The sequence below is a fragment of the Belonocnema kinseyi genome, chromosome 9 (genome assembly GCF_010883055.1).
Source record: "Belonocnema kinseyi isolate 2016_QV_RU_SX_M_011 chromosome 9, B_treatae_v1, whole genome shotgun sequence".
Classification (NCBI taxonomy): domain Eukaryota; kingdom Metazoa; phylum Arthropoda; class Insecta; order Hymenoptera; family Cynipidae; genus Belonocnema; species Belonocnema kinseyi.
The window spans coordinates 116,829,531-116,842,910 of NC_046665.1; the positions used below are offsets into that span (position 1 = coordinate 116,829,531).

The 13,380-nt window shown below is 23.5% G+C and overlaps 1 protein-coding gene across 1 annotated transcript in view; it reads left to right on the forward strand.

Moving 5' to 3' along the window:
* Positions 1-13,380, forward strand: part of LOC117180133 (A disintegrin and metalloproteinase with thrombospondin motifs adt-2) — a 31,893-nt gene that overhangs the window by 15,798 nt on the left and 2,715 nt on the right. Inside the window, exon 4 of the mRNA XM_033372477.1 lies at positions 1,250-1,704. Coding sequence (XP_033228368.1) covers positions 1,250-1,704 — 455 coding nt within the window. The remainder of the gene's footprint in view (positions 1-1,249; positions 1,705-13,380) is intronic.

Below are 13,380 nucleotides of genomic sequence, written 5' to 3' on the forward strand. Positions count from 1 at the left end.
TTTGTTAAAAAGTTATTTTCTGTTTTACGCTCAATCAATTTCGGTGATAATTCATGTCTTTGCTTAAAAGTTGAATTATTCCTGGAAAATGTGTTGTTTTTTTTTTTGAGAAAAATTAATTTTTTAACTAAAGGCTTAACTATTGAATTTTTATTTAAAAATTTCTCTTGCTTGAAAATTCAACTATTTGTTTGAAAAATTCTCTTTTTTTCTTTAAAATTCCACTTCCTTATTGAAAATTCATCTATTATGTTCAAAATTTAATTATTTGGTTAAAAGTTTATACATTTTTTTCGGTTGAGGATTCATTTGTGATCATATTTTATAGACACAAAAATACGCAAACTGACTGATAATCCCATTTTAATATCCATTGGGGAGAATGGTCCTAAGTCGGCACAGTAAGATTTTTTGTCGAAAACAGAGGGTAAACAGGGTTTTTAATGGCGCATTAATGTCCTTGGTGAGGTACCACAATCATTTATCTACAATTCTAAGAAATTCGAAATTCTGCGGTGTAATTTTTGCGGTCGCAATGCAGAGAAAAGTAAACAAGTCGATTTTGGCTATTTTAAAAATGATCGTCCTTAGTCGGCACCCTCTTTTCCTGAGCCCCCAATACGCCTCAAAACGCAAGGTGATCACGCTTTGGTTTCTTGCTTTTAAAATTACGTCCCATGACTACCAGAAAATAAAAACAGCGAAAAGTTAATGAGAAAAGGCGGAAAATAAAAGGACGCCTGCCAGAAACAAGGAACATGCAGTCAACACACAACCAAACTAAAAAAATAAACAGGAAACCACATGGAATTAGAACACAACAAAGTAAAATAAGATACAAATAAAAACAAAAGCAAAAAAGTGCCGACTCAGGACCACCTGTTTGGTAACGACTAAGGGCCACTACGAATGTTTACAAATTTCATTATATTACGTACACGAAACAAATTTGAAGAGAAAATCGACTTTATCAGACGAAGGCACACAAAACACAGAAAACAACACACTTAATCGATTAAACTTTTCAAAATATTTAAACACCTGTAACTGCATCACAAGAATGGAATCGAAATGCGTCTACTAACCTGTCATGTAACCGAATCGTTAAGCCGACATGCGCGCCATCTCTGAGAAACGCGAGGCAGTCGACTTAACCCACAGTGCCGACTTAGGACAACTATCCCCTACTCTTTATTCTAGTCACATCCACGAAGTAATGAATAAAAACCCCTCAATTTTGTTTCTAAAGCCTAGGAATGCATCACGATTCAACTCAGAATTCCTGTCCAAAAAACGGATTCATCATGTCACCAAGCCGTGGGACAGTTGATGGAGAAACAAACTGGTCACCATGCAGCCAAGAGGTGGCAATGAAACTTTTCGAGACAAAATCTTGTCTATTAGATGACTCTTCATCTTCAATCGTCGACGAGAGCCTGAATCATTCTCGTTACTCAGACTTGCCAGGTAGAGAATGGCATGCCAAAAAACAGTGCGAATTATTCCTGCGGGACCAGGATGCTGTCGTTCCGAGTTTATACAATGCTTGCCAATCCTTACAATGCAGGAGTCCACACAAATCGGGATATTATTTAGCTGGACCAGCTTTGGAAGGAACCAACTGTGCTGAAGGCAAGGAATGTCGGGGTGGTCAGTGTCTTCCAGTTTTGGACATTCCATCAGAGACTGGAGATATCGTAGAAGGTTGAAACGTTATTCTACATTTGAATTTGTTATGTTAAATTATTAAATAGTTCCAATTAATGGTCTGATATTTGGAGAAAGGGAAAAAAAAATCTGCCTCAGCCTGGATTTGAACCCGGAATTCCACTATACATGAGTGAGAATTTTTTCTAATTACTAGTAAGTAATTGAATTTATGATAAATTGATGTTTAAATAACATTTTTCACTATAATTTATATTATAATATTATTAAACCTAATGGTTTCACAACATATCTATTGATTTAATAATCTTTTATATTATTTTAAAAAATAAGATTTTAAGATGAACTTTAAATCATTATTCCTGTGACATTGAATAAATCAATTACAAATGTATTACAATTATATTTAATTTTTATTTTGTAAATCCAGTGAAACCCTTCAATAGCCCTCACTTCTATAGCCCTTCCGAGAATTAACGCCGCGAGTTTGTTCCCACTTACCGTCATCCCCAAAATCGGCGCTATATAAGAGTTTCACTGTAATTTGAAAATATAAAATATAATTACATAATATTATTATAAAAATTATTGGCATGTATAACATAATATAATTAAGCTTTATAATTTGCAAATAATAAAAATCATTAAAATATTATTATAAATAAAACGTGAAAAAAAAAATTTTTTTAATGACTCAACTATGTAAAATTTAAAATTAATATAGTTTTAATATTAAATAGTAAAGTTAGTAAATTTTGATCAGATTGCATTACAGTTAAAATTCGATATTATTTTATTTTAATAAAAAAATCCTAAGTTATTTTTACGATTATATCATTAATATTATTAAAATCTAAAAATAATAAATTTATTAAATTATAATTTATATCATAATGTTATTGAACTAAATGATTTCGCAATATATTTATCGATTTAATAATCTTTTATATTATTTAAAAAATGAGATTTTAAGATAAACTTTAATTAATTATTCCCCTATCATTCAATAAACCAATTAGAAATCTATTAAAATTATATTTAATTTTAATTTTGTAAATAACTTTAAAATATCAAATATAAATATAATATTGTTATAAAAAAATATTAGCATGTATAACATAATATTATTGAGCCTTATAATTTTCAAATATAAAAATCATTAAAATATGTGATTGAATTAAAATGATTGAAAGTTTAAAGAAATGCATTTTACATGTATTAACAGAATCATGCACAACTTACCTTAGTGAAATATAAAATCAATTTACGTGATATGATAAAAATTTAATAAAACTAAATTATATAATTTATAGATTACTTTTATGAATGCAGAACATTAAAAAATTTAATAAATTCTAAGTTTATTAATATATTAAGATTTTGGAATTAACTTAATGAAATAATTTTGTCATTAAATAATAAATTTAACAATCTATATAATAATTAACTTTTATGAAATTAATACATTTACTTTAATTTTATTATTAATTTTAATAACTTTATTAAGACTAGCTATGGACTATAAAAACTATTAAGTGATCCCAGCTTTTGGTGAAAAGCATCTTCAGTAATTTAATACAACAATTGAAGAATTATGAGAAAAAAAATTTAAATATTATGCATAATAATAATTCATTACAAAATGGCAGCTGTTATTGAGTCAAAGCAAAAAGACACAAATCGAAATAATTAACGGCGATCGATAAAAGTAGAAATCTCCAATAAATTTACAATTTTAAAGAATAAAATGAGGGAGAAGATAAAATTAAATATAAATATATCAGCACTTTATGAAAATAGAAATATTGAGAAGAAAATTATTCCATTTTGTGTTTAAGAGTTAGTTTTGTTAGTTGAAAATTCAGGTATTTTTATTCAAATTCGTCTTTTTTAAAAGAAAATTAATCGTGTTAGTTAAAAATTTAACTATTTTGTTAAAAATTTGTTTTTTTGGGTTAAAAAATAATTTTTTTTTAAATTTTCAAGAAACGCAGTAAAAAACTCCCAGTTTTGTACAAGACTGAAACCCAAAAAATATCTTTTTTATCATTCTTGTATTTTGTTAAAATTAGTATTTTCTGGTAGAAAATTAATATTCTTGGTTACAATTTTTCGTTCAAAACTCGTACTTTATTTGATTGACATTTTTTTTGTTATGTCAATTTAAATATTCGACATTTGGTTGAAAAGTCACCTTTTATAGTTGAAAATTCAATTATTTGGTTCAAAATTAATGTATTTTGTCCAAAGTTAATTTTTTTCTGAAATATTAAGTTTCGTAGTCAAAATTTAATTTTCTAGGGTTTTTTTTTCGGTTGGAAATTCAACTATTTTGTTGAAAATTCTTTTTTTGATGGTTCAAAATAATTTCCATCACTAAAAATAACAATGGTCTATTTTTGTTTGAAAATGAATCATTTTTTAGCTAAAAATTAATCTATTTTTTCAAAAATTCATGTATTTTGTGGAAAATTAATGTTTATGTTTAAAACTTAATCCTTTTGTTGGAAAATTCTCCTTTTTTTTGGTAGAAAATTAATATTTTTAGTCTATTCTGTTTTTGGTTTAAAAGTTATCTTTTTTGAGATAAAAATTTAATCATCTATCTGAAAATTAGTGTATTTTCTCAAAAGTTAATTTTTTTATAGAAAATTAATGTTCGTTTTTAAACATTCATCTACTTAGTTGAAAATTAGTCTTTTTTGGTAAACAATTAATCTTCTTGACTAAAAATTTATCTGTTTGGTTAGAAATACAACTTTTTATTTAAAAATTAAAAATTTTGGTTGAAAATTCATTTTGTTCGTTGAAAGATTAATCACTTTTGTTAGAAATTTATTTCCGTGGCTGAAAATTTATTCAATTTGTTGAAAATTCGTTCTTTAGATAGAAAAATAATTTCCTTGTTTAGGAATTCATCTTTATGGTTTGAAATTTAACTATTTGTTTCAAAATTCAGTTTTTGGGGTAAAGATTTATAATTGTCATTGAAAATGTATTTTTTTTTATTAGAAAATTTATCTTTCTGGTTGAAAACTCATACATTTTGTTAGAGACTTGTCTTTTTTGATAAGAAGATTATCTTTTTGGTTAGAAATTCAATCAATTTGTTACAAATTTATTTCTTTGCAGACTAAAGTCATTATTTTAGTTTAAATTCATCTTTTTTCTTGAAGATTTAGTAAAAATTTTTTTTAATGTATACTTTTAAGTTTAAAATTGAACTATCTGTTTCAAAATTTGTCATTATCGGTTGAAAATTAATTTTTTTACTAAAGAAATGTTCTATTTCACCTTTTGTTAAAAATATAAAATTTACCTTATTTTTAGTTGAAAATTCCACTTTCTTGGTAAAAAAATCATATTTTTGGTTGAAGTTCATTGAAAATTAATATTCTCGAATGAAAATTCAACTATTCGATTTTTGGTTGAAAATTTATCTTTTTTAGCTAAATATTCATGTATTTTGTTAAAAAATCGTCTTTTGGGTAAAAAAATATTGTTCTTTGTCGAAAACTCACCTGTTGGTTAAAAGTAACTTTTTATTGAAAATTCACCATGTAAATAAAACGTTCAGTTTTTTGCATAAAAACTTATCTAATGTGTTTAATAATTTTGTATTAGTTAAAAATAATAATTCTTTTAACTGAAAATATAACTATTCGACTTTTTCTTCGAAAGTTTCCTTTTTTAGTTGAAAATTCAGTTATTTTATTGAAAATTCGTATTTTTTGGTAAAATAATTTTCGTTCTGGAGATTTTTTCGTTTCTCCAAATATATCTGAATATCTAAATTAGCTTCTTTTTTAACAATTTAACTGTTTTGCATCTTTTTTGTTAAAAATTGATATTTTTCTTTGAAAATTCATGTACTTTAGTAGAAAATTAACCCTTACTTGACACGCTTTCGCTGTGTGACGTACTTGACACACTTGGGTTTTTTATACCCCATCCGAAAAACTGTTAGAAATACTTAACGGTTGTGTATTTTGACCGGATAATTTTTCATATATTCTTTGGATATTAATTTCAAAAGCAATATTGGTCTCGTAAATAAAAATTAATTGAAGTATATCAAAAAAATTATTTTAAAAAAGTGGGTAAAGTGGAGTTTTTTGCGAAAAAAATCACAACTTCTCCAATTTTCGATAAAAATCTCTAAAAATGTGAGTGAATTTGCTTAAGATGTTGTACTATAAGAAGAGAAAATAATATTAGTGGTTCTTCCAAAAAAGGTATTTATTTTGGAAATTGAATGGATACCTATTTTACGTTACGTTGAAAAATTTGTTGTTAACGAAAAATCAAATAATAGGTTTACACTTGAACTATTTGATAATTTTTTTCAGTTAAATGAACATAATTTTAGTTGAAAATTCAACAATTTGGCATAACAGGGTGTCAACTCAAATCCTGGAAAAAAATTCCCTGACAATTTCAGGGTTTTTTCGGGTATCTGAAGTTTTTTTTAAGCATAACTTTTCAAAATACGGAGCTATTAAAATATTTTGCATTTTTGTATTTCGCGCTTTTTTAGTTACTAGGAATTCAATTAATATATTCAATTTAGATTTTAGAAAGCTTTGGGAAATTTTAATACAATACATTCTTAAATACATTAGCACCATTGATTATTAAATAGTTAAATAATATTAAAAACATTATTATTCGCTTATTGAGTTTGTCTCTAAAGTCCATAAATTTAAATAATAACTCAAACAAATTTTTATTTCATCTTCTTATACTTGAAATTCAGTTTTCCAAAAAATACATAAATTCTCAACCCAATAATTGGATTTTCAGCTAAAAAAAAAATAATTCTTAAACAAAAAATGGAATGATTAGGTTTTCAATTATAAAAACTTAATTTTTGACAAAAAAAAGAAAAAAATTTTTAACCGAAGTGATAGATGAATTTTAAACTAAAAAAATAATTTTGAAACGTAAAAGTAGTTTTATTTTTAATCAAAAAGAAACATTTTCATTAAAAATTAATAATATTTAACTGGAATACTTTAATTTTCAACCAAAAAGATGAATTTTTAATAAAGAATTTTTTTCTTAAAAAAGGTAAAGTTTTAATCAAAAGGAGAACAGTTAAATGTTCAGTTAAAAAAAAAATATTCCAGCCTGATGCATTTTCAACTAAATGATGAATCTTCAACGGAAATAGTTGAATTTTTAACAAAAAGGATAAAGTTTCAACTAAAAAGGTAAATTTTCAAACAAGAATATTTTTCAAAATTTTTTTAAGCCAAATACTAAATTTTTAACCTAGAAGATTAATTTTCTATTAAAAACTATCAATTTTAAACAAAAGTAAAATAGTTTTAAATTTTAAGTTAAAATAATTAATTTGAAAGAAAAAAAATGAACAAAATCGTATTCCGAGTAGGGTAGACACCCTGTATAAAATTAAACTATTTTGTTTAAAAAAAAAAAACTTTTTTGTTGAATTCATATTTTTTATTGAAAATTTATATTTTGGGTCGAAAAATCGTCTTCTCTGTTAACAGTTTATATTTTTAGTCAAAAATTCAATCACTTTAGTGCAAAATTAAACTATTTTTTTTTAATTAACTTTTTTGTTTAAAATTTATATTTTTTGTTGAAAAATAAACTTTTCTGTTGAAAATGCATGTATTTTGTTGAAGATCCGTCTCTCTGGTAGAAATTTAATCTTCTTGACTAATCATTTATATTTTGGTTCAAAATTTAACTATTATGGTGCAACATATAACTATTTATTTGAAAATTCGTTTTTCTGGTAAAAAATTATTTTTAAATTAAAAATTCAACTATTTGGTTAAAAATTAATGTTTTTTTATCTTCCTTTTTTGATAGAAAGTTCATCTTTTTGGTTACAAATTTTATTAATTGGTTGAAAATTCATGTATTTTGTTAAAAACTCGTCCTTTCTGGTATAACATTAATTTTCTTGCTTAAAAAAGCATCCTTTTGTTTTTAAATTCGTTTTTTTTGTAATAATTATTTTTTAACTGAGAATGTAACTATTTGAGTTAAAGATTCATAATTTCAATTGAAAATTCATCTCTTTGGTGGAACATTTATGTAGTTTGTTAAAAATTCACCTTTTTTTGTTACAAAATTAATTTTCTTGCTTAAAAGTTCATCTTTTTGGTTTAAAATTAGTTTTTTTTGTCGAAAATTATTTTTTTTTAAATGAAAATGTTACTGTTCGATTGCTGATTTTAAATGCATAATTTTTTAGTTGAAATTTGAACTATTTGTTCGAAAATTCACGTATTTCGTTAAAGATCCATCTTTTTTGGTAAAAAAAGCTAATCTTCTTGCCTAAATTTCATCTTTTCGATTGAAAATAGAACTATTTTGAGTAAAACTTTAGCTATTGTTGAAAAGTCATGGCTTTTGTTTAAAATTTTTTTTTGGTAAAAAATCAGTCTGCTTGCTTGAAAACTCATTTTTTAGATGAGTTTTTTTTTTAATGAACAATTTTAGTTCAAAATTCACCTTTCTCGTTGATTTAATTTTTTATTTAAAGACTTAACTATTTATCGTTGAAGATTTAGCATTTTAGTTAAAAATTTATCTCCTTAGATAAACTTTCATGTATTTGGTTAAAGATTTGTCTTTTTTGGTATAAAATTAATCTTCTTGCTTAATTATTACATTTTTTGGCTGAAATTCATTTTTTTTTAAATTAATTTTTCAACTAAGTATGTAACTAACTATTCACTACAGTTAGAAAATCATCTCTTGAGTAGCAAATTTTTAACCAAAAGATTAATTTCCCAAGCAAGTAGATTAATTTCCTACAAAAAAAATTTAAACTAAAAAATAATTATAGATTTAGAATTAAAAATGGAACTGTTAAATATTCGGTTAAAAAGAGTCATTTTAATGCAAATAAAAGTAATTTTTCAACCAAAAAAATTAATTTTTAAGCAAAAAGATTAATTTTATACTAAGTTTAATTGCACATTTAACTATTATAGTTGAAGATTCATCATTTTAGTTAAAAATTTATTTCTAGTTGAAATTTCATGTTTTTTTTTCATTAATTTTTTAACTGAATATTAAATTGTCCCATTTTTTATTGTAAATATATTTTTTTATTTGAAAATTTATTTTCTTGGAGATTCATTATTTAAGTTAGAAAATTCAAGTCTTTGCTGGAAAATTTATTTTTTAACTAAAAGTTTAATTATTATTGTTTAAAATTCATCATTTCAGTTTAAAATGTATCTCTTTCGTTGACAATTTTTAACAAAAAATATAAGCTCTCAAGTAAGTCAATTTTCTCTAAGAAAAAAGAATTTTTTACAAAATACATGAATTTTGAACTAAACAATATAAATTTACAGATTTATCATTTTGGTTAAAAATGTACCTCTTTTGTTAACAATTTTTAACCAAAAACATAAGTTTTCAAGCAAGTAAATTAATTTTCTTTAAAAAAAATTAATTTCTAACAAAATACATGAATTTTCAACTAAAAAATATAAATTTACAATAAAAAATGGAACAATTAAATATTTAGTTTAAAAATTAATTTTCTATCAAAAAATTAATTATGAAGCAAAAAGATTAATTTTATACCAAAATTAATTGAAAATTTAACTCTAATTAAATATTTAATTGTCTTTTTTTTATTATAAATTTATAATTTTAGTTGAAAATTTTTTTTTGAGGTGCATTATTTCAGTTGAAAATTCAACTCTTTAGTTGAAAATTAATTTTTTAAACTAAAAGTTTAACTATTATTGTTCAAAATTCATATCTTTAGTTTTAAAAAATTTTTAGCCAAAAACATCAATTTTCAAGCAAGTAGATAAATTTTCTTTAAGAAAAAATAATTTTTTACAAAATACATGAATTTTCAACTAAAAAATAAAAATTTACGGTAAAAATTGGAACAGTTAAATATTTAGTTCAAAAATTAATTTTCTGTCAAAAAAATTATTATTAAGCAAGAAGATTAATTTTATACCAAATTTAATTGAAAATTTAACAATTATCCTTGAAGATTCATAATTTTACTTGAAAATTTATCTCTGATTGAAATATCATGTATTTTTTTAGATTAATTTTTTCACTGAATATTTAATTGTCCCATTTTTTATTGTCAATTTATAATTTTAGTTGAAAATCTGTTTTTTTGTTGTTAACAATTTGTAACCAAAAACATAAGTTTTCCAGCAAGTAGGTTAATTTTCTCTAAGAAAAAAAGATTTTTTACAAAATACATGAATTTTCAACTAACAAATACAAATTTACAATAAAATTTTGAACAGTTAAATATTCAGTTTAAAAATTCATTTTCTGCCAAAAAAATTAATTATTTTTTGACCGAAATCAATTGAAAATTTAACTATTATCCTTTAAGATTTATCACTTTAGTTGAAAATTTATATTTAGTTGAAATTTCATGTATTTTTAAAAATTAATTTTTCAAAAACTGAATATTTAATTGTCCCATTTTTATTGTAAATTTATACTTTCAGTTGAAAATTTGTTTTTTTGGACATGCATGATTTCAGTTGAAAATTCACCTCTGGTTGAAAATTTATTTTTTATCTCAAAGTTTAACTATTATTCTTGAAAATTCATCATTTAAGTTGAAAATTTATTTTTTTGGTCCAAAATTTGTAACCAAAAACATAAGTTTTCAAGCAAGTAGGTTAATTTTCTCTAAGAAAAAAATAATTTTTTACAAAATAAATGAATTTTATCATAAAAAATATAAATTTACAATAAAAAATGGACCGATTAAATATTCATTTCAAAAATTAATGTTCTGACAGAAAAATTAATTATAATGCTTGAAGAATAATTTTATATCAAATTTAATATAAAATTGAACTATTATCGTTGAAGATTCATCATTTTAGTATAAATTTCATCCTTTTTTTAAATTAATTTTTAACTGAATATTTAATTATCCCATTTTGGTTGTAAAAATATATTTTTAGTTAAAAATCTGTTTTTTTTTGTTGGAGATGCATTAATTCAGTTGAAAATTGATTTTTTAAATAAAAGTTCAAATATTATTGTTTAAAATTCATCATTTTATTTGAAAATGTACCTCGTTTTTTTATCCTTTTAAACAAAAACATAAGTTTTCAAGCAAGTAAATTAATTTTCTATAAAAAAAGAATTTCTAACAAAATATATGAATTTTCAACAAAAAAACACAAATTTATTATAGAAGATGGGACACTTAAATATACAGTTCAAAAATTAATTTTCTGCCAAAAAAATTATTTATTAAGCAAGAAGATTAATTTTATAACAAAATTAATTGAAAATTTAACTATTATTGTTGAAGATACATCATTTCAGTTGAAAATTTATCTCTGATTGCAATTTCATGTATTTTTTTTAATTAATTTTTTAACTGAATATTTAATTGCCCCATTTTTTATTGTAAATTTATACTTTTAGTTGAATTTGTTTTTTTAATGCATAATTTCAGTCGAAAATTCAACTCCCTAATTGAGAATTTACTTTTTAACTAAAAGTATAACTATTATTGTTGGAGATTCATCATTTTAGTTGAAAATTTATCTCTTCGGTTGAAATTTCATGTATTTTGCTTGAAATTCGTCTTTTTTGGTATAAAATTAATCTTTTTTCATAAAGAATTCATTTTTTGTAAGAAAATGCATCTTCTTGGTTGAAAACTCAATTACTTGGTTTAAAAATTAACCAATTTTTAAAAAAATTATTTTTTGATTGGAGATGCATAATTTTAATTAAAAATTTATCTCCTACAATGATAACCTAACTTTCCTATAGTTGAAAGTTGGTTGCAGCTTCCCATAGAGTAATAGAAAAGTGAAACAGGCACGTTCGAGGGATCTGTTTACATTATTGGATGTAAACATTCCTAGCGATTAAGTTACAGCGATCGTGCCGAATTCGAGTGGAGCTCATTTATGGCTTTTAGCATTTATTTAATCTTCAAACAATGTAATTATTTAAACAATTGTCATAAATAACTCTTCTTTAAAGAATACGTTTAATTTATTAAGTTGCGTTGTAAATTTACAAGAACTATTAATTATTAAAACAATTTTAATTCAAAACTTAAGAGTTTGACTTTTTTCTACGAGTGAATTTGTTCACGGAGTCAACTCACTCTTTCCTATTTTACTTTACAAAAGAACTAATAATTATTTAAAGAATGTTAATTAAAAAATTAAGAGTTTCTACGAGTCAATTTGTTCACGGAGTCAACTAACTCTTTTCTATGTTGCTTTGCAATTTTACAAAAACTATTAATTATGTAAACAATTTTTATTAAAAAATTAAGAGATTGGCCTTTTTTCTACAAGTCAATTTGTTTACGGAGTCGACTAAGAATGTCTATCCGGTGACACTTTTCTATATTGCTTTGCAAATTTACAAGCACTAATGATTATTTAAACAATTTAAAATAAAATATTAAGAGTTTGCCCTTTTTTCTAGAAGTAAATTTGTTTACGGACTTAACTAAGGATGTCTATGCGATAACTCTTTTCTATATTGATTTGCAAATTTACAAAAACTATTAATTATGTAAACAATTTTAATTAAAAAATTAAGAGATTGGCCTTTTTTCTACAAGTCAATTTGGTTGCGGAGTAGACTAAGAATGTCTATCCGGTGACACTTTTCTATATTGCTTTGAAAATTTACAAGCACTAATGATTATTTAAACAATTTTAAATAAAATATTAAGAGTTTGCCCTTTTTTTCTAGAAGTAAATTTGTTTAAGGACTTAACTAAGGATGTCTATGCGATAACTCTTTTCTATATTGATTTGCAAATTTACAAAAACTATTAATTATGTAAACAATTTTAATTAAAAAATTAAGAGTTTGGCCTTTTTTCTACAAGTCAATTTGTTTACGGAGTCGACTAAGAATGTCTATCCAGTGACACTTTTCTATATTGCTTTGCAAATTTACAAGCACTAATGATTATTTAAACAATTTTAAATAAAATATTAAGAGTTTGCCCTTTTTTTCTAGAAGTAAATTTGTTTACGGACTTAACTAAGGATGTCTATGCGATAACTCTTTTCTATAGTGATTTGAAAATTTACAAAAACTATTAATTATGCAAACAATTTTAATTAAAAAATTAAGAGTTTGGCCTTTTTTCTACAAGTCAATTTGTTTACGGAGTCGACTAAGAATGTCTATCCGGTGACACTTTTCTATATTGCTTTGCAAATTTACAACCACTAATGATTATTTAAACAATTTTAAATAAAATATTAAGAGTTTGCTCTTTTTTTCTAGAAGTAAATTTGTTTACGGACTTAACTAAGGATGTCTATGCGATAACTCTTTTCTATATTGATTTGCAAATTTACAAAAACTATTAATTATGTAAACAATTTTAATTTAAAAATTAAGAGTTTGGCCTTTTTTCTACAAGTCAATTTGTTTACGGAGTAGACTAAGAACGTCTATCCGGTGACACTTTTCTATATTGCTTTGCAAATTTACAACCACTAATGATTATTTAAACAATTTTAAATAAAATATTAAGAGTTTGCCCTTTTTTTCTAGAAGTAAATTTGTTTACGGACTTAACTAAGGATGTCTATGCGATAACTCTTTTCTATATTGATTTGCAAATTTACAAAAACTATTAATTATGTAAACAATTTTAATTTAAAAATTAAGAGTTTGGCCTTTTTTCTACAAGTCAATTTGTTTACGGAGTAGACTAAGAAC